The sequence below is a fragment of the Panicum virgatum genome, chromosome 9K, assembly GCF_016808335.1.
Source record: "Panicum virgatum strain AP13 chromosome 9K, P.virgatum_v5, whole genome shotgun sequence".
Taxonomy (NCBI): Eukaryota; Viridiplantae; Streptophyta; class Magnoliopsida; order Poales; family Poaceae; genus Panicum; species Panicum virgatum.
This window is the reverse complement of record NC_053144.1, coordinates 50,745,068-50,772,349: the sequence shown is the minus strand read 5'-3', so window position 1 is coordinate 50,772,349 and position 27,282 is coordinate 50,745,068. Positions and strand designations below refer to the sequence as shown.

The 27,282-nt window shown below is 47.9% G+C and overlaps 2 protein-coding genes and 1 long non-coding RNA gene across 3 annotated transcripts; 1 reads left to right on the top strand and 2 right to left on the bottom strand.

Annotated features, from left to right (window-relative positions):
• Positions 1-154: 154 nt before the first annotated feature.
• LOC120652040 lies at positions 155-9,529 on the top strand. Its single transcript, XR_005666423.1, has 5 exons — positions 155-479; positions 674-767; positions 2,017-7,759; positions 7,954-8,047; positions 9,344-9,529. It is a non-coding gene; the product is annotated as an uncharacterized LOC120652040 (long non-coding RNA).
• Positions 9,530-12,572: 3,043 nt separating this feature from the next.
• On the bottom strand, positions 12,573-18,343 carry LOC120652039 (erlin-2-B-like). The gene is made up of 9 exons (XM_039929728.1): positions 17,971-18,343; positions 16,645-16,747; positions 16,500-16,567; positions 16,150-16,209; positions 15,895-16,053; positions 15,639-15,785; positions 13,324-13,538; positions 13,113-13,221; positions 12,573-13,018 (listed from the first exon to the last, which is right to left on the bottom strand). Exons 1-9 carry the CDS (start codon positions 18,142-18,144, stop codon positions 12,938-12,940), a joined length of 1,116 nt encoding a protein of 371 aa, XP_039785662.1. The 5' UTR covers positions 18,145-18,343; the 3' UTR covers positions 12,573-12,937.
• A 5,259-nt stretch (positions 18,344-23,602) lies between these two features.
• LOC120652038 (PLASMODESMATA CALLOSE-BINDING PROTEIN 2-like) lies at positions 23,603-26,596 on the bottom strand. The gene is made up of 4 exons (XM_039929727.1): positions 26,189-26,596; positions 25,589-25,822; positions 25,427-25,460; positions 23,603-24,303 (listed from the first exon to the last, which is right to left on the bottom strand). The coding sequence occupies exons 1-4, from the start codon at positions 26,250-26,252 to the stop codon at positions 24,090-24,092; spliced, it is 546 nt and encodes a 181-aa protein (XP_039785661.1). The 5' UTR covers positions 26,253-26,596; the 3' UTR covers positions 23,603-24,089.
• Positions 26,597-27,282: the final 686 nt, after the last annotated feature.

Here is a 27,282-nt window from a genome sequence, read left to right as displayed (position 1 = left end):
CTGGTGAAGTGCAGTATCGGAGGATTAAGTTAAATGGTTAATTAGTGCACTTGATCGGTATTATTTGGACTATTCTGTAACACCCCGTGTGTTATTTACCTTAATTAGGATTAATTGGAAGCTTAACTTGATCATTAGTGCTAATCGGGTACAGTTTATGGGTCCAGATATTTCTTTCCGAAGTCTCCCGAACCGGCCAGCATGTTCCGTGTTAAAGTCGTCCACGGCGTCGTCTCCTCCTCGCGCAGACGAGAGCCGAGCAGAGCTGCTGCTGTGCCGGCCATCCCCGGTCGCGCCCCCCTCCAGTTCTTTCCGCGGGTGCCTCCCCAACCTCATCCTCCACCTCCACCGCGCAGCAGCAGGCCCGGCCGTGCTCTTCCCCGACCGGAATCGGCCATCTGCGGGCCGCTAGAGCTGCTGCTCCGCCCCCAACATCAAGCTCCTTCCTCCGGCCATTCCCCGCCGGATTCGAGGCCTTGGTAAGCACCCCCATACCCTCCTATACCAGCCCCAACTCGCGCCCTTCCTTTTCCCCGCCGGAACAGAGCTCCTCACGAGCTCCCGAGGTGGCAGCAATGGCTGTTTGGGGCTGACCCTATTCCACCCCTTCTCCCGTGCTTGGAGTCACCAAAAAGGAACCCCCTGACTCTCCTCTCTCTCCCCATGCCTTTAGCTTCAAGAATGGAGGCCGGGAGTGCCATCCCCAGGGAGCTCAGTGAGCACGAGCTCACTGTAATGGCGACCAGGGACCTCGTGCAGCAATTAGAGTAAGTCCAGGGGGTTTTCTACAATGTCATAGACTCATAGGAATAGTATTTTAGGGACCAAATCGCTTGAAACTTTGAAAATCCGTAGAAAATAGTAGGAAAATGGTAAAAATGCAAAACCAATTTTGTTAGATTCATATTTTTATGATCTATAAGATAGAACCAAGAAATGTGTTGTTTGACAAATTTTATGGGTGCAGTTTTAATTATGCTAGATAAATGCCTTTTTAGCTTGTTTAATGCATAAATGGAGTTAGGAGCATGAGAAAAATGTAAAACCGGTTGGGTTAGTTTTGTTTTGGCAGGTATAACTTAGGTAAAATATTTAATCTGCTGTTTGTTTAATTTTTTTATGATGTTTTGATTTAATCATGAGTAATGCTTGTTTTAGCTTCCTTATTTAATATCTGCAGTTCTAGAAGTCGAAAAATTATGAAATTTATGCAGTAGCTTACTCTCTACATTTTTAGTTCACTTTAAAAATTTCAGAACCAGAAGCTATGTGCATGTTTGTAAATCTATTTTTGTTCTGTTTGTTTTGCTAGGGCTAAATTAAATGCTTTATGTTATCAATAAATATTGGTTAATTGTTTTTACACTTCTTCTTAGTAGCTTATCATGCTGGTAAAATTTGGTTACCAGTTTATGATTGCTAGTTAAGTTTTTACTTTTTGTTTGGTTCCTAGTGTTAGTTTTCCTTGTATGCGGTTACTAGGAAATGCTTTGTTGCGTGTTAACTCGTTTGAGATCATATGTGCTTTGCTTTATATTGCTTGGTTCAGTTTACATTTTAGGTGGTTGCGTTTAGAATCAGAATATGGGTTGCTTTCATATCGCTTGGTTCTATGTGTTTTCTTTTTAGTTGAATAGAAGTCCCTAGTTATTTCCATCTTGCTTATGTTGGCTGGTTAAGCTAAATGAAAACCTTAGTGTGTTCTCTTGCTCATACTTGCTTGCTAGTTAATGAAGTTCTAGTCTAACTTTTCCTGCTTTACGCTGTGTCTTAGCTTTTCCAAAATAAGTTATGTAATGCTTTTTGGAAGCGAAACACTTTATTTATATCGTCTGCTAGTTGTGTACCATGCTTGCTGTACTTGCTATCTCTACGGTAGACTTGTGTGATGTTTATTTAACCTTCACTTCTTTAGATGCTCATGCCCATGCAATAACGACCTTGTGCTTATCTTGCTTGCCCTTTTCGATGCATTGTCCATGCATTCAAACATTTGCATCATTGCATATCATCTAGGTACGCTAAATGTGCGACACGAGGAACCGGAGGGCAATGTTGAAGCCGAGCCAGAAGATGGTGCACGGGTGGACCAATCCAGAAGACGGAAGGATCGACTGGAGTGCATGCTTGGACTGGGATGATGTCAAGCCGGTGCAAGACTACAAGCTAACTAACTGACTTTGTGTCAAACCCAGCCAAGCCCCGGAGCATAACCCGTAAATTCAGTATTCAATGTTTATTATATAATTATTGCGCATTTACGTTTCTAGGAGTTGATTGAAACCGTAGATGCATGATCCCTAGGTTTCCTCAGTTACTCTACTAGTGTGCAGGTCGTTAGTACTGCCATGCTTAATTAGGACTCGGTAGAAGTCGAGTGATTCCTGTCACTCGCGAGCTATAGGTTTCTGTTACTTATGGCAACGTGGCTTGAGAATGAATCAATGAGGAAAGAGAAATGGAGACCGGGCGGAGATGATATTGGTTTTGGATATGAAATGGAGGGAAAGTAAGCCTCCGCCTGTGTCGATTGAGGACCGTACCGTTGTTGGCAGTGCTGACCGAGTTTGAACAGTACTAACCACATGCCGGAAGTAGGAGGTAGTCGAAACCGGTAAGCTAATTACCTGATTTGCAATGATACTTTGAATCGCGACCTGCTATTCTGGGAGTGGAATGATGGCGGGTGTTGGAATGTATGTCGCCTCCGGGTTCTCCGGGAGTTCGCCGTGAGGGACCCTTCACCCGGGTTTTGGCAGGCGTGATTCAGACGTCGGGGTAATGATGGGAACGGTTGACATATGTGGTCCGGCGTGGCTGCACGTGTCGTGTGAGTTAGGTCCACCTTGCAAGGTTAAATCGGATCGATTCGCCGTCTCTCTCGGTTAAGAGAACCTTGGTCACTTTGTCACATTGTAGTTAAGAAGTGAAAATGAGAAGAGAGGTATGATGAGATATGTTTGTGGTACTTTGTAAAGATTTATGTGATCAACCATGCTTGCTTTAGATGTCAGGCAAATCTAGTTGGTACTTGATAAACTTAAATTGAGCTAAAATATTGAAAGTAAGGATCCAGTATTAGTAGCCTTTCAGCAAAACAAACTCCAGAGCCAAAAAGCTTTACATGTCTAGATAGTGGGCTAAGTATACCCGTGTCGGGTAAGTCTTGCTGAGTATTAGTATATTCAGGGTTTGTTGTCACCCTGTTTTCAGGTTTTTATTGTTGATGGAAGCTGACCAGAATTCACGTCGGTGGGCTCGATGTGACATTCTCCCGACTTCGTAGGTCTCGCGGTTTTTCAACTGAACTTGCTTTCTAAATTTCCGCTGCACTTTTAACTCTGATAACTTTTATTTAAACTTAATTGTAATACTTTGCTTTGTAAACTTAATTTTGAGAACTTTAGTCTGCTTGTAATCATCTGTGCTCGCCTTCATGCGAGACTTTCGGTGTTTTCGATCCTTAACCCAGCAGGCTGCCGGATTACACCGTTTTAAGTGCGCGGTGGCTTGATTAATACTTAAAATGATAGTTAGCGCACTTAAGCTGGTTTAATTTGGGCTGTTCTGCCACAGCTGGTATCAGAGCCGAAATGCACTGTGGATGATTACTTGTATGCTTAATTAGGTTTAAAACTAACTTTTTGGCTTGCAAAATGTTCGGTTTTGAAAGTTTGACGCTAGTTGCGTTAAGGAATAAGATAGATAGCTCGTATGCCCTATCTAGGTTTTATTAGTTATGGTGGCATCTATATATCTATGTTATTCCAGCACTTTCAGCTCTTTACTTTCTGTTAAACCTTACTTTTGTGCACAACTGTTATTCCGTAACGACGCACCTACGCTGAGGTAAGCAAGGTGAGTGTTCTGATAGTCCTTAGAATAGCCCACGTGTTTCACACGTGCGCGGGTCCCGTATGATGAGCATACGAGGAGGTGATAATGTTCAATTCAAACAAGCCTGTCGCTATCTGCCGCCTGATATGGAGTGCGGATTTCCCACCGTGTGATTGTAATCACGGCCATCTCGTAAGACAATGTTACGAGGTGAAGACCTGTTATGTGGTTAGACATAACCGTGTACCTTGGGACACGTGTACCCTTGGGTGTCCCGTAAGGCGATTTGTACGGGAAGTGAATACGTTGCCCCGGTAACGTATGAAGCGCTGCCCATTTAGCATCGAATGTTTGGGTGCCATCTCTATAGTGGATGGTAATGTATGTGTGAATATGTGGAAAACTGCATATGCGTTACCCGTGTGGCGTAGGACACATGGGGGCCATTCGTGTGTGCTGGCACGAAGGGTTCAGAAATGGATATTTATCTCTCTTTATATCTTGTGTTTGTCTGCAGGTACACTAACCACGTTACGTAAGCTTTGAACGTAAAAACGACTAGTATATATAGGGAGAGTACGTATCTGTGCCACCGATTGTCCCCGTATGCCTAGTTATTGGCATTTGTTGGTGAGGAACGATAGAACGTGCATGCATATTGGCATAATCTTGAGTTTGATTGATTGTCATGCTTGTTGCGTTGTTTACTAAAATGTGATGCTTTTACCTAAAGGTTCACCTAGGTTTTGTGTTGTAGTAGTGGGGCTAACATAATCTGCTAGACAAATCTTGGTTTAAGAAGATCTTTTGCAAGTTGGTGGCTTGGGTCTTATGTGAATCTTATGTTTCTCTTAGCCTGTCATTCCAATCAAACCCTTGATCCTTGCCTTGAATCTGTTTTGGGAGAAGCATTGTGCTTTTCTCTGTGATAACTAAGCCTTGATGGTTGTCAGAAAAACCCTTGAATCCATCGTTCAATGACCATTCTATTCTGTCTTGATGTTGTCCCCTATATTGTTGGCTATTTTGATTCTAACACCGGAACCTTGTACATTCCATTCTTGCTCAGTAGTTTTGGATAAATTAAAAAGGTTCATGACAAAATAACTTTTTGAATATAGTCATTGCAACAATCATGCATCACGTCATTGGTCAGTGCATGGTGTTGCATCATCGTCGAGAATCCATAGATTGACTAACGGGAATGCGTTCGAGTGTAACATCGTGGGTTGTCTTGGGTTTCCTCTAACCTATCTCGCCTCTTCTGGCCTGTTGGGTTGCTACTCTTGATTTCTCTTGTGGTGGTGTTTAGTTGCATGACCCAGATGCCGCGACGGAACCTAGGGCCTCATGTGTGCTGCAGCCACATGATTGAGCCACTAGGAGCACGCTGGTGTCTAGGTATATGTGACGTAACTCACTGCAACCCTCTTTTATGCAACCTTGTTAGTGTCCTAACTTCTAATCCTTACTCAAGGGTATAGGGTTAACGCGAGGTTAGTCACGAGGGAACGATCATAAGACGTGTGTTGCATTGTGTGCATCACAAATTCATCCGTGTATGCATCATATTTTATGCACCTCATATATGCATAAAACATGGGCATCATCATCTTTGCACCATGATGTATGCATCATTGGGCCAGCATCATGGCAATTGCATTGTGTCATATGCATCATTTTGCTCGTGCATGGAACACTCCATCCTTGTGTTGCACCATCATCGCAATCATACATCTCAACAGTGCATCATGGTCATGGTTATATATCGAGCATTGCACTCTGAGTTGGAGCATTTTGTCATTATCCCTTGATTGCATCGATATAAATGGGCATGTTTTGCAACTAGCATCACGCAAATCATTCAGGTAATAAACTCTGAGCAGGGATGTTCCAAACACCACTCGTAAATCAATCTCTCGTACTATTCTCACTTGCTATCCATAAGTCTTGTGATGAATGTCGCCGACATTTGTCGTCCTTATGTTGTGATCTTAGCTCTATGAGAACTTGATCACCTTGTCTCATCATTATTCTTGTTTGGTTTGATCTTTCCCTTCTTGATCGGAAAACCTTACATCACTCAGTTGTCCAATCTAGTTGAAGGGTCGTGTACAAATCAAGTTCGGTGTTTTCTTAAAAGCATTATCGTCATCAGGAGCCGTCCCTGGCTGCATGCAAGGAGGAAGTTCCTCTCGCCTTAGTGGCAAAATCCTAGTTCTGGAATGCGATCGTAATCTTTTGAGTTCCATAAATGACCCTGATCAAGGTTTGCAACTAGAAAATCTTATATGCAGTGCTAGTTACGGTTGTTTGTGCTGCAAAAATCCAGTATCTATGCATCGTGTAGACCTTTTGTTGACCCGCCAACCTAGTTAAGTTTTCTCAAATACTCATCTATATCTGTAGTAGGCTCATGTGCCTGCTGGTCAAATCCTACCAAACAATCATGGTTGAACCTCTCCGTCGCTTATTCTAAAGAGGATCTAGTGCAAGGTTAATCTCTTTTTGTGCCTTGGCCTCAAAATATTTCCCTCGTAAATCATGTCATTGCTTTATCAGCCAAGTCTCTAAATGGTGTATCGGTTTGTTCCATAGGTCCTGCTTGTTTTCCTTATAGTTTTCGCAAGACTATGAAGGTTCATTGGGCTTGATCTCGTATTGCTGGCCAACTGGACCGCATCTCATATTGATTGTCAATCTGGCGATCTCTTGTTGGACCCAGCTGTATGTGAAGCTAAAGCAAGAGTCTTATGCCCTGTAGCTTTTGGCGTTTAAAATCTTTGTTGCTATCATGTCATAACTGGATCACCTCTTTGCTATCCCTATTTTCCGTAATGTCCGTCCATGCATGATCTATCGATGCTACATGGGAATTTTCATTGGTGGTATCTCTGTAAGGGTGTCATGAATAACGACTGACAGTGTTGCAACGAAACCCAGAGCCTCCTCTGAGCAATCGACAAGTGGTTGTGCTATTTGGCACACGCTGGTATCGAGAATGATAGTCATGATCCCTTATGCACCTACATCGGTGTGCTATCTACTCGTGAGCCATACTCACATCTATCTCTATTGTCTGTCTGGAGATCTATATATCGGACCCCAAATCTAGTAAGTCCTTCTTCCGAAGTTGCGAAGGGGATAATCTTAGAAGGAAATGGTAATGGGTGTAAATGTTAGAAGACTGCAAGAGGTGGTAGATAAGAGATCCTAGTTAATCTGCCGAGATGATCAGGCAGCATATGCCATCACCGTTGGAGCAAGAGGGCATACAACGCGTAAAGTTGGAGAAGTTACCAGTCGGACAAAATCGTGGGAGATATCGAGTTTCTTACACTTTGCTTCTTACACTTTCTTTAAGTTCTCAATCCTTATCTGCAACGATTTCTACAATCAACATCGATCTTCTCTGATGTGACTGTTTCCTGCCACTTTTGGTGGTTGATCTGTTCCTTTATCCTTGGAAGTCTTTCGTTCTGAATCTCGGGATGAGATTCTTTTAAGGGTGTAGGGTTGTAACACCCCGTGTGTTATTTACCTTAATTAGGATTAATTGGGAGCTTAACTTGATCATTAGTGCTAATCGGGTATAATTTATGGGTCCATATATTTCTTTCCGAAGTCTCCCGAACCGGCCAGCATGTTCCGTGTTAAAGTCGTCCACGGCGTCGTCTCCTCCTCGCGCAGACGAGAGCCGAGCAGAGCTGCTGCTGTGCCGGCCATCCCCGGTCGCGCCCCCCCTCCAGTTCTTTCCGCGGGTGCCTCCCCAACCTCATCCTCCACCTCCACCGCGCAGCAGCAGGCCCGGCCGTGCTCTTCCCCGACCGGAATCGGCCATCTGCGGGCCGCTAGAGCTGCTGCTCCGCCCCCAACATCAAGCTCCTTCCTCCGGCCATTCCCCGCCGGATTCGAGGCCTTGGTAAGCACCCCCATACCCTCCTATACCAGCCCCAACTCGCGCCCTTCCTTTTCCCCGCCGGAACAGAGCTCCTCACGAGCTCCCGAGGTGGCAGCAATGGCTGTTTGGGGCTGACCCTATTCCACCCCTTCTCCCGTGCTTGGAGTCACCAAAAAGGAACCCCCTGACTCTCCTCTCTCTCCCCATGCCTTTAGCTTCAAGAATGGAGGCCGGGAGTGCCATCCCCAGGGAGCTCAGTGAGCACGAGCTCACTGTAATGGCGACCAGGGACCTCGTGCAGCAATTAGAGTAAGTCCAGGGGGTTTTCTGCAATGTCATAGACTCATAGGAATAGTATTTTAGGGACCAAATCGCTTGAAACTTTGAAAATCCGTAGAAAATAGTAGGAAAATGGTAAAAATGCAAAACCAATTTTGTTAGATTCATATTTTTATGATCTATAAGATAGAACCAAGAAATGTGTTGTTTGACAAATTTTATGGGTGCAGTTTTAATTATGCTAGATAAATGCCTTTTTAGCTTGTTTAATGCATAAATGGAGTTAGGAGCATGAGAAAAATGTAAAACCAGTTGGGTTAGTTTTTTTTTGGCAGGTATAACTTAGAAAAAATATTTAATCTGCTGTTTGTTTAATGTTTTTATGATGTTTTGATTTAATCATGAGTAATGCTTGTTTTAGCTTCCTTATTTAATATCTGCAGTTCTAGAAGTCGAAAAATTATGAAATTTATGCAGTAGCTTACTCTCTACATTTTTAGTTCACTTTAAAAATTTCAGAACCAGAAGCTATGTGCATGTTTGTAAATCTATTTTTGTTCTGTTTGTTTTGCTAGGGCTAAATTAAATGCTTTATGTTATCAATAAATATTGGTTAATTGTTTTTACACTTCTTCTTAGTAGCTTATCATGCTGGTAAAATTTGGTTACCAGTTTATGATTGCTAGTTAAGTTTTTACTTTTTGTTATTTGGTTACCAGTTTATGATTGCTAGTTAAGTTTTTACTTTTTGTTTGGTTCCTAGTGTTAGTTTTCCTTGTATGCGGTTACTAGGAAATGCTTTGTTGCGTGTTAACTCGTTTGAGATCATATGTGGTTTGCTTTATATTGCTTGGTTCAGTTTACATTTCAGGTGGTTGCGTTTAGAATCAGAATATGGGTTGCTTTCATATCGCTTGGTTCTATGTGTTTTCTTTTTAGTTGAATAGAAGTCCCTAGTTATTTCCATCTTGCTTATGTTGGCTGGTTAAGCTAAATAAAAACCTTAGTGTGTTCTCTTGCTCATACTTGCTTGCTAGTTAATGAAGTTCTAGTCTAACTTTTCCTGCTTTACGCTGTGTCTTAGCTTTTCCAAAATAAGTTATGTAATGCTTTTTGGAAGCGAAACACTTTATTTATATCGTCTGCTAGTTATGTACCATGCTTGCTGTACTTGCTATCTCTACGGTAGACTTGTGTGATGTTTATTTAACCTTCACTTCTTTAGATGCTCATGCCCATGCAATAACGACCTTGTGCTTATCTTGCTTGCCCTTTTCGATGCATTGTCCATGCATTCAAACATTTGCATCATTGCATATCATCTAGGTACGCTAAATGTGCGACACGGGGAACCGGAGGGCAATGTTGAAGCCGAGCCAGAAGATGGTGCACGGGTGGACCAATCCAGAAGACGGAAGGACCGACTGGAGTGCATGCTTGGACTGGGATGATGTCAAGCCGGTGCAAGACTACAAGCTAACTAACTGACTTTGTGTCAAACCCAGGCAAGCCCCGGAGCATAACCCGTAATTTCAGTATTCAATGTTTATTATATAATTATTGCGCATTTACATTTCTAGGAGTTGATTGAAACCGTAGATGCATGATCCCTAGGTTTCCTCAGTTACTCTACTAGTGTGCAGGTCGTTAGTACTGCCATGCTTAATTATGACTCGGTAGAAGTCGAGTGATTCCTGTCACTCGCGAGCTATAGGTTTCTGTTACTTATGGCAACGTGGCTTGAGAATGAATCAATGAGGAAAGAGAAATGGAGACCGGGCGGAGATGATATTGGTTTTGGATATGAAATGGAGGGAAAGTAAGCCTCCGCCTGTGTCGATTGAGGACCGTACCGTTGTTGGCAGTGCTGACCGAGTTTGAACAGTACTAACCACATGCCGGAAGTAGGAGGTAGTCGAAACCGGTAAGCTAATTACCTGATTTGCAACGATACTTTGAATCGCGGCCTGCTATTATGGGAGTGGAATGATGGCGGGTGTTGGAATGTATGTCGCCTCCGGGCTCTCCGGGAGTTCGCCGTGAGGGACCCTTCACCCGGGTTTTGGCAGGCGTGATTCAGACGTCGGGGTAATGATGAGAACGGTTGACATATGTGGTCCGGCATGGCTGCACGTGTCATGTGAGTTAGGTCCACCTTGCAAGGTTAAATCGGATCGATTCGCCGTCTCTCTCGGTTAAGAGAACCTTGGTCACTTTGTCACATCGTAGTTAAGAAGTGAAAATGAGAAGAGAGGTATGATGAGATATATTTGTGGTACTTTGTAAAGATTTATATGACCAACTATGCTTGCTTTAGATGTCAGGCAAATCTGGTTGGTACTTGATAAACTTAAATTGAGCTAAAATATTGAAAGTAAGGATCCAGTATTAGTAGCCTTTCAGCAAAACAAACTCCAGAGCCAAAAAGCTTTGCATGTCTAGATAGTGGGCTAAGTATACCCGTGTCGGGTAAGTCTTGCTGAGTATTAGTATACTCAGGGTTTGTTGTCACCCTATTTTCAGGTTTTTATTGTTGATGGAAGCTGACCAGGATTCACGCCGGTGGGCTCGATGTGACATCCTCCCGACTTCGTAGGTCTCGCGGTTTTCCAACTGAACTTCCTTTCTAAATTTCCGCTGCACTTTTAACTCTGATAACTTTTATTTAAACTTAATTGTAATACTTTGCTTTGTAAACTTAATTTTGAGAACTTTAGTCTGCTTGTAATCATCTGTGCTCGCCTTCGTGCGAGACTTCCGGTGTTTTCGATCCTTAACCCAGCAGGCTGCCGGATTACACCGTTTTAAGTGCGCGGTGGCTTGATTAATACTTAAAATGATAGCTAGCGCACTTAAGCCGGTTTAATTTGGGCGGTTCTGCTACATGTTCTGTGACATGAAGGGAATCAGATAGCGGGAGGTGATCTCGCTGACTCGACTCCGGTGCCGGAACTCTGGACTCTTTACACATTACCTGTTTAGGAGGCACGTGCGGCTTACGCGAGGTCTAGAACTCAATCCCTTCCTCTGATTCTCTGCAGTGTGCTGACCCTCTTCTTGGAGGCTTCGCTGAAGCCATCCAATCTCCAAGTCTCCAATGGACTAACACTTTTTGGTCCCTAGCATGGTTACTGCAAAACTTCTTCACCGGTGAAAAGAAAAGTAAACAAAGTAGGAGCCTCCGAGCTCGAGAGGAGTGTCGGTCACCCTATCACCCATGACGCCACCGACGATGTCGTGGACCGTGCAATTGTTCTAGATGTCCTGCCCCTTGATCTCCTCCACTGTTGGCATCCGGATCGGCTTCACTACCACTGTCTAGCTCGTTGACTCGCCCCCAGCTGGAACCCGTCGCGGATGGCTCTGGCAAGGCCATCTATCCCTAGAGCGGTGGGCACACTCTTCTACGGTCACCGTTCCCGAACCCTCTCGAGCATCTACAGTTGTTGAGAGCGGGGAAAAATAGAGTCGAGGTCGTCGCAGGTGGAGACGGCGATCTCTTCCGCCTCTGATGGCCTAATGGTCGTTGAGAGGTGGCAGAGACTGCTAGGCTCTCATCGGTTGACAAAGGGTGTAGAGTATTAGGTCCTAGTAGATCTAGGTTTAGGTTTTCCAGCATCGGCGACGAGACGGTGGCAGCGGCGGCGCTGAGAGGGAATAAGTCCTCTCGGGCTCTTTCTCGTCCTGGTGGTGCTTCTCTCCGGTGTTGCCGGCGAGCCCATGGAGGAGGGGCTCCCTGCGTGGAGCTCCTGTAGAGAAGGCCAACCCTGGTTCGACTCTGCCTCCGGTGGGCACCAGAGGTATAGGACTTCTGTTTCATGGATGCAGTGCATGGTGGGGGATTTAAGGATGATTGGTGGTTGGACCAAACTCAATCTTCCCTAGACGGCGACAGTCGTCAATGGCGAGCTTCGGTCCAGGATCAGAGAAGCTCGGGGTGCAGCCCTGGTCGATGGGCTATTGGCGACGCCTTCATCTCATTTGTGTGGGTAAGTGTTTACTGCGACTCTTTTTAAAGCCTTGTGGCAATAGGGTTCCTCTTGATCTGGGGAAGATAGCGAACCGGCGATTGATTCTGGTGGCTTCTAGCGGTGGCCGGCGGAATCTGGCTCCGGAGGATTGGAGGTGCAGAAGGTTCTTGGAATTTAAATGTAATTTTGTTGTTTGTTAGGAGTCTATTTGCAAAACACCTGTTGGATACATCAATACAGATATGTTTTGATTAAAGAAAAAACATCTGTTGCTATCTGGCCTCCTTCCTCCTTACACTCAATGAGGAGCTTGCTGCAGCGTACCGCGCCACAACTATGGCCTCCTTCCTCCTTACACTCAGTGAGGAGCTTGCTGCAGCGTACCGCGCCAAACTATCGCATGGATTGTTCTAAAAGTTGAAGAGGCGGGTGGGTCCCTGCACTTTCTTACCCCCTCCTCCATGAAGAGGGTCAGCGCCGCACATTAGAGAGGAAGAGGGATCGGGGTCTTACGTGAGCCGCACGCGTCTCCCTAAACAGTTTAGGTAATACGTAAAAAAATTAGAGGTCACATAATAATAATATAATTACGCTAACATCTAACCTCACGTGCCTCCCTTATTACGTAATAACATATATGGAGTAGAAACGAGTGACCTTAGCCACCCGTTTACAACACGTCCAAGCCCAACAGTGTCTGATGGTAGCATCAATGTCAGCCGATTGCAGATTGCTCCATCTATGCTAACGCTAACACCACTACACAAAGAAATAAACCAAATGTTTTCTTGCAGACGACCAGCTGCCCAGTTCTCATCTTTAGAGGCGACTCCTGATGTCTCCCCTCCTTTCTGTGGCTTCCTAGCGGCTTCCTGGGATTCCTATCCTATCTACCACGTGGGGTCACAAAAATAGCCTCCGGCTGCTTCTGATTCACGGAAAGAAGCTTCTATAATTCGGAATGGTCCTTCCTCGAAACATCATCAAGGTAGTTCTTAAGCAACCTTTGATCCATGATCATGTTTGGAATCTGCAGAGAAGTGAAGTTCACAGTTCAGCACAAGACTTCAGGAAATATGAGCAAGACAAAACAAAAATGAGAACTAGGAAGCCGGAGTATGTACCTTTTCACCAAAGAAGATCTTCGAGTTATTGGCAATGGATTCAATGAACCTCAGCTCAAGATATTCTGGTGTAAGTTTGAGCCTATTAGCCTCAGCTTCCTTCAAGATCCTGCACAACCCAACCCAAATTCAGCTATCAGTAGAAGTATCAAAATGGCATGATGCATGATCAGAACAAATTCGAAAAGGAATATAATAATGCCAGTCATGCCTGTAGTAGTTTGCATCTGCCAGTGCTTTCTCTCGTGCAAGGTACATTTCGTTGTCAATCAGCTCCTGCCTCTTGGAACTGTCCTTCTCCATCAGCTTCTGCTCCATCAGGATCTTGCTCACCTGTGCGTTCTTCTCTGCTTCAGATAGCGCAATCTTCTTCTGTGTTTCTGCCTCCTTTTCTGCTACCTTTTGCTTCTCAATAGCAATCAGTGCCTACGCATATAGGACATATACATTCAATTAAAACTGATAAGTTGATTTAAATGAGCATTGTGCTTTTGCAGTACTAAGGCTATCCACACTCGTCATACTCTAAATTCATCACCTAAAAGGAATATTCTTGCCTGGTCATCGAGATTCTTCACTTTACATTCAGTTTCGCTGCACTCGTTCACCCTTTATATCTCTACTCTATACCAACTACCAGTGGATGGACCCACGTGTCAGATTTTTAAATCTTTTTAACACTCCCCTCCCCATTCTCTCTCTCTTTCTCCCCCGCTCCTCTGCTCCATCCGGCGGCGCCCCTCCCCGCGGAGCAGCGGCAGCGACAGCGAGGCGGGGCAGCGCGCGCAGCGGCGGCGAGGGCTTACTCCCTCGCCGGCGCGGCCCCTCCACCGCCCCTCTCCCTCCTTGCGCGCAGTCGTCCTCCTCTCCTTCCCGGCCACGGCGGCGCCCGGCGGAGGCCAAGGCGCGGCGCCCCCTCCCCTGCTCCAGGCAGACGCGCGAGGCGAGGTGGAGGCTCTGCGGTGCCCCTCCTCCCTCGCCGGCGGGCGGATCTGGGCGCACGGGCGAGGCGGCGGCGTGGCCAGTGGAGGTGCGCGGCGGCCATGGCGAGCGTAGCGGGGCGGAGGTCGTGACACGAGGCGGGCGGCTCCCCTTCCTCTCCCACTCCGACGGGTGCGGCGTCCGTGTCGCTGGCCGGGCCTCTCTCGGTCCGCGGCTCCCTCCGCCGGCGGGAGCGCGGGGCCGCGCCACCCCTCCCCTATACTGGGCGGCGGGCAGTCGGCCGCGTCTCCCGGCCGGCGGAGCTCGAACGCGGCCCCCGGCTTCTCCTCCGCCACCTCCTCTCCCCTGCTTCTCCTCCGCCGCCCAGGCTCCTCGCCTCCCTCGCGGCCGGTGGCGCCCCTCCTCCCTCCTCCTGCCTGCGCGTCTTTCGGCGGCGCTGCGCAGCTCGACCGGCTCCTCCCAGGAGCGCCGGGACCCCTCCTCCCCCTCCTTCCCTCCCTCCCCCTTCCCCTGCTTCGGCGGTGTCCGCGGGGAAGCAGGCCATGGCGTGGCGGCGGCGGCGGCCCTCGAGCTCCCTGCTCCCTCCGCCGCCGTCCAGGGCGCGGCCCCTCCCTCGCCATGGCGCGCGGCGGCGGGCAGTGGCGGCCCGGCCTCCAAGCTCGGGCACGCGGTGGTGGCCACGGCGGCGGCGTTGGCGGAGCGCACGGGACGGGCCACCGTGCTCCCTTCCTTCCCTCCCTCTGCTCCCCATCCTCCTCCATGGGCGGGCACAGTGCGGCGGCCCTCCCTTGCTCCCTCGGCGGCGAGGCATCCCCGAGCTCCCGCGGCGGCCGGATCTGGCCACTCCGAGCTCCGTGCGGGCAGGCGGCCTCCCTCCGAGCACGGCGGAGCAGGGCTCATCACGACAGGGCGGTTGGGAGCAGGCGGCGGGAACAAGCCGACGTGGCCGATACCATCCCTCCGCTCTCTCCCCTGGGAATTCAATACCTGCGCCCGAACGCCACTTTTCCGTATGGCTTAGCGTCCCCCGCTGCGGGGAAAAAACGCTAAGTTCTCACTGGAGTACTGGGCACCGGATGGTTCCCAGTACCCACTGCGGACAGCCTAAATCAACATGATTTCATTCATGTAAGTATGGCATGCACTTTATCTTCAAGTATTTAAGTTAGTCTCACTAAACTATCCAGTGGTATGGTATTTATCTAAAGATGAATAAAATGGTTTGAATAAAGTTCAGTGATCTAAATAAACATAACTGCTTTAAAGATAATAGAACAAAAACATGAATGGAACTTTAGTACTGAGGTGCCACTAGGCATACATGCATTCAGCCCCTCAAAAAAGGTGTCCATGAATCACCTCAGAAACTAGTAGACTTCAACTATGTGACTTTCCATTTCAGCTAATTGCAAAATAAGAACCCTACTATCAATTACAGAAATCACTATTTAACCCTTGTATATGTGCAATGACATCAATAGCACAAGTTCTGTCCTCAACAATGACACTAGAACTTTAACAGTCCACATGAACTGCCCATGAATGTTTGAAAAGTACAGGTGAAACATGCGATCTGGTACATACCTTTGTACGCTCCTCCTCCATAAGTTCAAAATTTCTCCTAATGCTAGGAGGTATATTTGGCTTTGTAACACGAACACTGATGATTTCAATTCCAGGAGCATAGCGTGTGCAGTCTCTTTGTATAGCTTCTTTCATTGTTTCGTCAATCTGAAAATTTTGGCAGAAGAGGAACCGTAGATACAGGTATTAGGTTTTCTACATTGCACGCCTGTGTACAAAGCAGTCAGAAGTTGTTTCACTAGAACAATTAACCAACCTGATCAAACATGTCAATGTAAACTTGCTGCAAACTGTGAGCACTGCAGAACTGGTTTATCTCATGATGAATTTTATCATATATCCATGTCTTGTCATAGTGCACACCATAATTGAGTAGTGTTTCATGCACATAGTCTTTACGGAGGCGGTTCACAACCTGCATGTGCAACAGTCAGTGTCAAGCAGTTCAGAAATAGACAGATGGTCTTTGTTGTTAAAAGAAGTTATAATAAAAAGAAAGGTAGCACTATACCTCAATCTTGTCAAAGCTTATCATAACACCACCTTTTGTTCCACAAGGAATATCTCTGACCTGGTTTATCATCACAAACAGAATAAATATATTTCACAAACAGAATAAATATATTTCTAAAACATATGAGCACCCTTAGTGGATTAAATCTAAATATATCATTAACTCATCTGAAATACAAAATATTAACATTTCAATTTATATGTTAAAAAATCAAACAAGGTGTGATCCAAATAAAGAGAAACAGGCTTTTTGTTTGAGTGGAATAAACAGAACATTTGCAGGTGAACTGAACTACAGTTTTAGTGCAAACATAGGATGGAAAACAAAGTGCAAAGAGTATCACTTGCCTGGTCAGTTTGAAGTGTAACCTGTATTGCCTCATACTGGGTGATCCAAGGGAGCTTCAGATGAAACCCTAGAAGCAGATTAAAAAGGTTAATAAAGATGCATTCAAACAAAATGAAAAGGAGGATGACAATAATAAGGAAGTACCTGGAGGAGTGATTGTCTTCAGAAGAGCACCTCCTCTCCAGTATACCCCAACATGTCCTTCAGGAACTTGATGCAGAACGCTTGATGGAACAGAGAGTGAAATCTGCATATGTACCAAAACACAAGGTTAATACCAAAAAGTTCAATAGTATGCTTCCTCAATTAGAGAAAGAGATGTATGCACTGTACACTAGCAGATCAACCTACTCCAACCAATACATAGTAGGGTAGAGGAGGCAGTGAAACTAAAAAAATTCCTATCTGGGTAACACAAGTCACGGGATTAAAATAAATCACCCAACAAATACACATAGAAATAGGCAAATAGCATAACCAAATAAACATTTTAAACTTTTAAATGGTATCGCAATTAATAGATCCTTTGACACATTTGACAAGAACAAATATTTGGGTGATGGCTGTTCTACAAACTCCATTTATACTCTAAGAAAAACGGGTGCCAATTGAAAGTACCACCTTCCCTCGATCACTCTTCATAGCTTAAATGAACATGGTAAGGTGCAGTCCCATATCATCTTCATATTCTTTTTCATTTTCACTAAGATTAATACAGGATGGAAATGGTGAACAGGCCCATACAGCCAATAGTTGCAAACTGTTGCATAAAAGATACCGCAACAGGCAGCAGGGCCAAATTGATGCAATTTGGACCTAAAGTGTGTTGGCGCTAAATATGTGGACGTTAGGAGCATTAGCAGTATCTAAAATCACAGTTTCCCTAACAAATGTGGCAAGCTGCAAGGCACAAGCATGAACTCGTTTTAGCAGATGCAATGGATAGCCGAGACCAGGGGTGGATCTAGGAACCGGGCTGGGAGTGCCGCAGCCCGGATCCAGCCCGCTAACCTTCATGTTGTATATAGTGAAAATCAGACCATGCATCTCCGAATTAGAGTATGCAACTCATACATCAGATCAATCTCCATTGGTTCAGACCCAGCCCAACTCCATTTCTGACCCCAACCCTGACCGAGACCACTCCGATCATATCACTTGCCCAGTTAATTCAGGCATTTGCATCACCTACACACAATGTGATGACCCATAAATCAGCACCCGTAATCCCCAACGCACCAAACCTAAACCCCAACAAGCAACGACCTACCAGCAACCATTTAAATGTAAACTCCAAGGTCCCACTGCGAATCCACACCACAGCCCCACCGACCGACCTCCGTGACCAGCCGATCAGGAGCGCACGCGCGATTAGACACCCACCAACTCGCGATCGGGCGAAACAGAACGGAAACGGGCGGGGATTACAGGATTAGGGAGGGTGGGGAGAGGTCAGTGGTCGCCACTCACTAGGACGAAGCAGATGCCGATGAAGGCGACGACGCCGAAGGCGAAGGGGTCGGCGCCCGGCGGGGGCGGCTGGCGCCCGCTCGGCTGCTGCTGGAAGCGCGCCATCGACGGCGCCGGCGACGGCGGGGGCGGCGAGCGGCGGCTCTGCGCCGAGTCGGCGGTGACGTCCGACATCGCGTGGGGGATCCCTGGGAGCCTACAGCCTAGGGTTTCGATCGGCTTGGGAGTTGGGAGTGATGCGGGGGGGGGGGGGCGAAACGGCGAGGACGACGGAGGGGGAGGGTGCCCTCGCGCGCCTTTGTCGTGGCTTGCGAGTTGGGTCAAGAGCTCGAGACGTCCAAGAGCTCAAGGAGTCATGTCTGAAGTTGAAGCTTCTCAGATCTTTCCATTTTCCTTTTCTTTTTCTTTTTCTTTTTCTTTTTCTTTTTTCTTTTGTGCTGTGGCTTTTGAGATTTCTCGGAATCTTCGGTTTGTCTTTGAGACTTGGGACCCTTCCTGGAAAAACTCCTGCTAGCAGCGAGCAAGTGAGATGAAATGTAAAATAGTTGTAGTTACGAGTTTTGGGAGAATTTTGTAGAAGAAGGGAAATTATTGAAAGAACTTTCACCTAGTGGCGGAGGCAGCACTCCAGCCCCCCTAGACCTCAAAAAATCATGGAGCCCCCTTGAGCCCCTTCTTCATTTTTGAGAAGAAAGAAGAAGGAAGAAGGAGAGAAAGAAAAAAGGAAGAAGAAATCAGCCTTCCCTCTAGTTATTTCCAGATCCGCCACTGCTTTCACCTGATAAGAATGGTCGAAATAACCTAGTAGACATGAACATTTTTCAGAGCGAGCCGAAAATTGTCTAGCTAACTCGAATGGTCGAAATAACCTCAGTTCCGTCCTGTAGCCACCGGATACCCCATCCCTAAAGTTCACTCTCAAAATTCGTTCTATATGATGATATGAAACTTAGGACTAGGGTCGAGTCGAGCTCGAGCTTCCTAATAGTTTTTAGTTCAAAAATTTAAACTAATTTTTAAACAATAAAACACACGGAAGAAGATATATCGCATCTTAAATAGTCGCCCTGTTCGGTTGGAACTATCTTTTTTTTTATAATCATATCTGTATTAAACAAAAGCCACGTACACCACACCAAACAGACACGAGAACCTCCTAGACCGACACAGAGGACACAGCTGTCCACCAAATTTTGCAAAGAGGACCCCAAAGAAGAGAAAAATTACACATCGGTCCCAAGGACCCTCTGAGCCACGAGCCACAACTGTCCGGCACTGCTCATCTTCTTCCTCAGGCGAGAACGCACCGGTGAAAGAAGAAAGCAGCACGAACACCAAGATCAGGAGGAACTCCATTGTCAAAAGGCTTTCAAACGAGCCGCATCAGAGGTGAACACTGAAGATACATCGGCCGGGGACGCACCCCGAGCCAACCTGACCTTGGGCTTGAGCACGCAGAGGAAAGCCGGCGAGAAAGATGCACAAGCCCACCACCCGGACATCCATGAACCCAACAGCTGGCCTACTGCATCGCGCCATCAACGCTTGCCACATACTTAGGCAATCTGCTGATGACGGACGGACTCCTACAACGGAGTACTCCAGAACTGGAAGAAACCACGCCATGGCGGGGCCTCCAGCACCAGACAACTCCGCCCTCACACACCCCTCGACGGCGCCGGAGTGAGCGCAGACGAAGCGGGGTCGGGGGAGGAGGGACTTATTCCACGGCGCCATCGCCACCTCCGCCTCGGCGACGACACCCGGAAACGAGAACCTAGATATACTAGGACCTAATCTACACCGCCGGCCAAAGATGCACCGTTCCCCCACACATCCGAGGCCCAGAGGGCCACCGGAAGTGGAGGGGAACGGCGATCTTGCCGACGGGAGCACGATTCGCCTTCCTTCCGCCTGTCTCAACTGTAGCACCCAGAGAGGTCGAGAAGGGCGGAGATAGTTTCTCCTCGGTTGGAACTATCTGGCTGACAGTCGCCCTGGGCACAAAAAACTGAGAACCGAGGACCGAACCAAAAAAACCGAGAACCGGAGTTGAACCGAACCGAAACCGAGAATTTCGGTTCTTCTTCGGTTCCTGATTCTCAGGAACTGAAATACTCAGTTCGGTTCGGTTCCTGGGCTCAGTTAACCAAAGAACCGGCCTCATCCACATTCAGCCCATCAACTCTATCTGGCCCAAGGCCCAACAAGCAAACAAAACCCTAATCCCCCAACCCCAGCCCAGTCCCGCACCCCTCACTGGCCTCCTGCCTCCCGCCTCCCGACCCACGCCCCGCCCGCCCCGTAGCCGCCACCCGGCGCCCTCCCCGGCCGCCCGCCGCCGGCCCCCGCCCGCCCCGTTGTAGGATCAAGAACACTGACTAGAGGGGGGTGAATAGGCGGTTTAAAATCTAAAGCCAACAACACTAGAGAAATTTAATTAGAAACAAAGGAAAAGCCATATGTCATGCTATTACTATCTCTAGATGGGTTTGCAACCTAAGGTGACAAGAGACAAGTCAAGCTCTAGTAAAGTAAATTGCTCAAAGTAAAAGCAAGTATTAAAATGAGCAAGAAAAGTAACCAAGCTTGACACAAGAAATTATCTCGTGGTGTCGATGACTTGCCGGTCACCCCTAATCCACGTTGAGGTGGATTCCAAGAATCAACCGCTCCTCTATCAAGAACCTCTTGATCTTGAGCCGACTAGAATCAAGGAACCGCTCCACACCTCGATTCCACTAGAGTTGCTCTTCACCACTCCGGTGAGGTGAGCACAAAACCTCTCACAACCGAAATCGGGGCTCCTCAACAATCTCCTTGGAGGAGCTCCACGAAATCCACTTCTCCAAGCCGTCTAGGGAGTGGCAACTCCCAAGAGTAACAAGTTGATGACGTTTGCTTGAAGTTTCCCTAATGCCACAAAGCTCAAACTCTTGATGCAATGCACTAGGAAGCTCTCACACTCTCAAGAATGTACTCTCTAAGCAAGTGTGTGTGAGAGGGATGCCTTAGCTCTAATGTATCAAGAATGCTATCCAAATGGCCAAGAGACCCACCCAATGGCCGGGCATTGGGTATATATAGACACCCCTCAAAAAACTAGCCGTTACACTCTTTTCTGCGAAGTCGCGGACCGTCCGCGTTTCAAAAACCGGACTGTCCGCCGTTATAAACCAGTGAGTTAGAGTGCAATAAATGCATGTCAGAACTAGCCGTTAAGCCCTGGCGGACCGTCCGCGCCCCAGTGGCGGACCGTCCGCAGTTAAGAGTTCCACACCACCAGAGACTAACATCGTCTCTGGAACAACTTTGAGATTAGCCTGCGGACCGTCCGCGCCCCATGGGCGGACTGTCCGCAGTTCAACTTTGAAGCTCACACAAGACAGACACCCTTTCTGTTACACATTTGAAATACAGTGGCGGACTGTCCGCCCACCTGGGCCGGACCGTCCGCGAGCCCACCAGAGACTCTGCAAGCTCTCTGGAACGGGCGCGGACTGTCCGCCGTTACTCAGTCAGCTCTCAAACTTAGTCTTTTTCAAATCTTTTCAAAACGCTGTTAGCCCTCATGCATGCAACTAGACATTTTGAGCAAAATGGCACTAAAGACCCGTCAAGCATGAGTACACAACCCCTCTTGATAGTACGGCTATCTATCCAACAAATCCGGTCACTTTTCGTCCATTAAGCGCCTTGTAACCGGTAAAATGCAAAAGCCCTATTTTATACCTTTGCCTTGAGCCCGAGCTTTGATCATCATCTCCAAAACTCCATACGTTCACAACCAAATCTCTTTCATCCGTGGATCAACCTATACTCATCATCTCAAATGAAATCGTTAATCCACAAATATTTGTCATTAATTACCAAAACTCGAATTAGGGGCCTAGATGCTTTCACCCGTCCTCGTCGGCTCCGCGGCCGCAGCTACCCGCCGCCGGCCCCTGCCTGCCCCGGCACCCCGTCCCCGCCGGCCCCGGCCGCCCTCCCGCTGGCCACCGCCCGCCCTGTCCCGGCATCCCCGCCGGTCCGCCGCCGCCACTGCCCGCCCGTCCGCCCGCCAGCGGCCCGCGCCCTGCACTTGGCCGCCCGCCCTCGTCGCCCCCGGCGAGCGCTCGCCGTCGCCAGCGCACGCCGCAGGCGCCCCTGCCCCCTCGCAGATCTACTCCGGCGATCCACGGCCACATCTCCGGCAACCGGCCACGTGCATAATCGTGGGAGTTCGGTTCCATCGGTTATAACCGGAACCAAACCGTAGGAACCGAACCCGAAATTCCTCGGTTCTTACTCCTAAAAAGAACCGAACGGTTCCTGTTTTGTAGGAACCGAACTTCTCCAAGAACCAAAGAACCGAACCGATCGGTTCGGTTCTAACCGAACGCCCAGGCCTAGCTGACAGGGCTGGCTGGGAGCGTGCCGGACCATCCGAGCAGGCCGAGTAATGCTGCACAAGTCTTGAACAATAGTAGAAGGTGTATGTTAGAATAAATCTTGTGGAAGACACGTAGGATTTCCCCTACTTACTACTCCTTTATTTTCAAATTACAAATTGTTTGATTTTGTTGATCTCAAGTTTGACCGCTCGTCTTATTCAAAAATCTATGCAAAATATTACTTCTTTTATTGTGACTTACTTTATCAATACAAATTCTTCAAGCATGACTTAAATTTGACTAAATTTGTATAAATTTTTTGAATAAGACGAGTGGTCAAACTTGCTATAAAAAAATCAAACGACTTATAATTTGGAACGGAGAGAATACTACGGTGAAGTTTTGGGCCAGGCCCATGGACGAAAAGGCGAATCCCTTACTACGCAGTCGAGTTGGGCTAGTTGGGCGCCGGTCCGCATGCCATTGTACAGCACGAACTGAAAGGCATCACAAACAATATCACATGGGTCCGATGATCCACCACAAGAGAGCGAGAGACGATGCAGGCTTTCTTTTTCTTTTTTCTTTTTCTTTTTATAATTTTAAAAAGAGATATCATAAGCGTTGGGATTTGTCTCAAACCGTGTTAGGTAACGCGGAAAGCGCGGCGCCAGCGAGTTTGGATAATCTGGATCTGGTAGTTGCCCGCCGGCCATGCGTGCCTGCCAGCTTCCTGGAAACCAAGTTCTGAGCAGCACTGGTTGCAAACATTGCAACCAGACGGCACGCGAGCAAGCCAAGCAGCTTCCGCTCCGACCACCCACCGACATTCCGCCGCCGCCTGCTTCACTTTCCTGGACGCCGGCTACAAGCATGTACCTTGTGGTTGTGGGCTTAGGTCCTTGGAAAAGAAACTTCATGGGATTCATCAGCATGTCCAGCCTTTTTTTTAAAAGAAAAATGCGTCCAAACATGAAGCTTCATGCTGAATTTTGAGCCCCCATCCATCACCACCCCCACAAATGCGGCCGCCATGCAAAGACTGGACGAGGGGCAAACAATTTCTGAATTTCCTATTGTGTTGGGTCGCCGATCCACATGGCCACATCAAGGTTGTTGACACCAAATTCAGAGGCCCAAGATTCTCCCTGCGGAGCGAGCATATTATATGTACATGTACATATAAACAAGCATATTCTGCGAGACAAGCAACCACCACCAACAAGGAGTAGAGAGATTTACGACAGAAAGAGACCTAGCTAAGATCATCCAGACTGTGAGACTGACTGATCCTGAATAATGAAAGCCATTGGCTTCCTCTACATTTAGTTACAAGCAAAACATCACAAAACAAAGGAGATAGAGAGTACAAAAACAAATATGCTAGCAACAACTCTTGTAAGTAATAATAGCCAAACAAAAGGAACAAGAAAGACAATGGTCCTTGCATGACAGAGACAGCCATCCCACCACCGAATGAAATCAAACCATACACCAGCAGCATGCTGAAAAGGCGCCAAAAATACACCCCACCCCACCCCAACCACCGATGCCACTAGGAAGGCTCAACCGCTCAAGGCAGCAACAAGAAGCAGCAGCCACACGGGTAGTGAGTGGGTTAGTGCTGAAACTGGAACCCCTCCAACCAATTCACATCCCATTCTTCCTTTCTTGACGTGGTTCAGAGAAGGAACAACTACTGGACCAAGAACTACTGAGAACGGAGGAGCTAGCTAGGGGGAGCTAGTGCAGGGCTAGGAGCGAGAGGATGGCGGCGGCGAGGAAGAAGGCGCCGGGGAGCAGCAGGCCGGCCGAAGCGCTGTCCATGGTGCCCACCGGGCCCAGGCCGCCGCCTCCCACCGCCGTACCGTTGAACCCGGTGCCCACGCCGGGGCTCAGGGTGCCCGTCGTCGGCGTCGCGCCGCCCACGGTCGTGGTGCCCGCCGTCCCGGAAGCACTGCACGGCAGCATCAGCAAAGCAGGAGGAAAAATACTTCATCAGTTCCCAAAAGAGAATTAATACGGAACCACCGTACCAATACAGCATGCATGCATATGGTTTTCAGGAAATCGACAAGCTTGTGCTTACACTCATTCAGTTGCCAGTGTCTGATGATTTATACGCGATGGGAGTTTGTTCCGTTTGGAAATAATAATCTAGGCTGTTGACGACTATTATACGACAAGGTGCAAAAGCTTTCTCGTCATCCTGCCTTTGTTAGCGCTCCTTTGTCTGCTGCATACTACACACAAGGCGCACATGGGAGAAAGGCTGTCGAGGTCTAGCTCTTTTCCGCTAAGACGCAGCAATCAGCCTAGCTAATGGTGGAAAGTCAGTGCATTTCTCTTTTTACAAAGAATCACTAGTAGCTAGTGTGACAAAACCACAAGCCAGAGAAAAAGGGGTCCAGCATAAAGTAGCTGATTTGGATTCCTGCTAAGCATCAGGAACAAATCGGTTTCGGCCGGGCGGGCTGGCTGGCTCAAAGCAAAACGTTTCTGTTGTGTGTCGACCAAGCGTGTGCTCCGGCTCTAATTGGTTGGGAGAGATTGGGGGAGCAGATTGAGGGCAAAGCTAGCTGTTCAGGTGTCGCAACAAACCAACCAATTGCCAAAACTTGTGAAGCAATGTCAGTCGGTCGGTCGGGAATGTGTGTCGAATGTGCGCGATTGGTATGCAATGCAATGTGGACAAGAAGTAGTCTGACTCTAGCTAGCGCCGCTTCCTGCCTGAAGTTGCTTGCAAGGTAATCGCACCAACCTTTATCTAGAGAATGCGAAGCAAACCATTCAGCTTAAGATTGCTGCGTCTTGCTCCTATTAATCAGTAGATTACTAGTGTCGGTGGACCATGCGTGATTAACAGGGCGGCTGAAACGTGTTAGGTGCTGGGCACACTGCAGATTGACTAGGGTTGTCTCTGAGAATCTGAATTTGACCATATTGCCGGGGTGGCAGGCCAGGGAGGGCATAATGAGCACAGCTTATTCTATTACAAGAACCTCCAAAGAACAAAAAAAAAAAAAGAGAGCAAGTGCTATGGAGCTCTGGCGCTGGAGGAGCAGAGGGCAATGTCGTACCTGGCAGTCGAAGGGAAAGTGCACCCGGAGAAACCTGCAAAAAGAAAACAAACGAGGCATCAAAATGGTGTTCGTTCATTCCTTACCGACAGAGATGAGACGAGACGAAAAAACTCTGTAGATCAGAGGCGAGGGGAGCAAGCAGATAGCAGAAGCACGTACTGGGGTCGGCGGTGGAGATGGTGGCGGCGCCGCCGAAGTCGCAGGTGGCGCCCTTGGCCTTGTTGTTCTGGTAGTAGCTGTTGGCGGCCCAGGAGCAGTGCGCGGCGACGTTGTTGGGGTTGTAGCACCCGCCGCCCTGCAGGATGGACGAGCAGTCCGCGTCGTTGCCGCACGAGAAGTCGATCACCTTCTGCAGCGCCTCCGTCGGCTGGTCGGACCGGCACACGCAGAACTCTGCCATGGCCAGCGTCGCCAAGCCAAGCCAAGAGCGGAATGGACAGAACGCGTCAGGGCCTCAGGGCGAAGGAAAATGAGGACAGAAGAGGGATTTTTATTGGGATCTGGGGACATGATCCATGCATGGAGCAACAGAGAAAAAACGCCTTTTCGGTTCTGGAATCTTGAAAATAGAAATGAAAAGGGAAAAAAGAAGCTCCCACAAATAAATCCTACACCTAAAACTACACTAAGAAAAGCGGAGGCGATGTCTGAATGTCTCCCTGCACCCTGATGAAAAAAACAAAAGAAAGGAAAAGGGAAGAGAGAGAGAGAGAGAGAGAGAGAGAGAGAGAGAGAGAGAGAATTCGTGGCGACGCGTACCTGAAGCAACGAGCGTGGAGGACAAGAGGAGCACGGCGGCCGCCAGCGCTAACGCCGTCTCCATCGCGCAGCCCACCGGAGATGATGAAGAAGAAGCAGCAGCAGCAGCGGAGCAGAGCAAGAAAGAAACCGAGACGAGCTCAAATGTCGCGAGCTTGCTCCTCACTGGAGTAAGAAGAGGAGCCAAGAGAAAGGACGAGCTGGTGGCGAGTTCCTTTCGGATCCTAGCTGGAAGCTGGAGCGTTCCCCGCGAGCCAGCGAACTCAATCACGAGGGGGAGGGGGGCGCCCGTGCAGCTCTCTACTCTGTACTACATGCGCCGCCCAGTTATAGACTGGGGGAAGGCCACACCACACCAGCAGCGGCGCAAGGGGCAAGGGCAGGCTGGCTGGTGAGCCGTGTGGGTACAGGACAAGGGCTGCGCCGGCTACTTCCATTCCATCCATCAGAAGAAATTCAGAATCTTCTTCTTCTTCACTGCTTCCTCAGTGGATCCTCACGTTACTGACAGGATCTGGATTCTTTTTTTTTTACTCATGCTTCTCCTACTCCAGTATTTGCTCACGTTCTGGGTCCTCAGTGGCAGGCTCGGCCTCAACGGTCGAATCGGATCCACGTCGAGAAACGGGACGGGACGGAGCACCAGATCCACCTCCAACTAGTATGAGAGTTCTATTTCTATTCGTTTTTTAATAGTTCTATTTCGATCCCTCCTCTTTATTCTTTGACCAAAAAGATCCCCACGGCTAGGCTGAGACCAACATTGATTTTTGTTTTGTCAAAAGGAAATGAAATCTCCGTCGCTGAAAGTTTTTAGCACTTTGGAATCTGTGCTGACGCGTACTAGGAAACGACGAGACGTACGTGGAATTTGCTTGGCAAGCAAGACCGAAAGTGCTCCTCTGCATCGTTTCTGAGTTGTTATCCATCTTTGCAGTACCAAAGTTGCTAGCTTTTTAAGCCTTCGCCCAGTTCGTGCAGCCAAACTCCGCCATACACACACACAAAAGGAGAAAAAGAAAAAGAAAACGAAAACCAGCAGGTCGCACAAGTTTCACCTCGTGCCGGTTTAAAAAGGAGTTCCTAGCTGCTGG

Excerpts from the sequence above, each read along its gene's own strand:
- LOC120652039 (XM_039929728.1), bottom strand. The coding sequence starts at position 18,144 with ATGTCGGACGTCACCGCCGACTCGGCGCAGAGCCGCCGCTCGCCGCCC. Across the intron at positions 16,568-16,644 it reads GAAGACAATCACTCCTCCAG|GGTTTCATCTGAAGCTCCCT; the intron begins GTACTTCCTTAT and ends ATCTGCTTCTAG. Across the intron at positions 16,210-16,499 it reads TTACACTTCAAACTGACCAG|GTCAGAGATATTCCTTGTGG; the intron begins GCAAGTGATACT and ends ATGATAAACCAG.
- LOC120652038 (XM_039929727.1), bottom strand. The coding sequence starts at position 26,252 with ATGGAGACGGCGTTAGCGCTGGCGGCCGCCGTGCTCCTCTTGTCCTCC. Across the intron at positions 25,823-26,188 it reads CTCCACGCTCGTTGCTTCAG|AGTTCTGCGTGTGCCGGTCC; the intron begins GTACGCGTCGCC and ends TGGCCATGGCAG. Across the intron at positions 24,304-25,426 it reads ACTTTCCCTTCGACTGCCAG|TGCTTCCGGGACGGCGGGCA; the intron begins GTACGACATTGC and ends GCTGCCGTGCAG.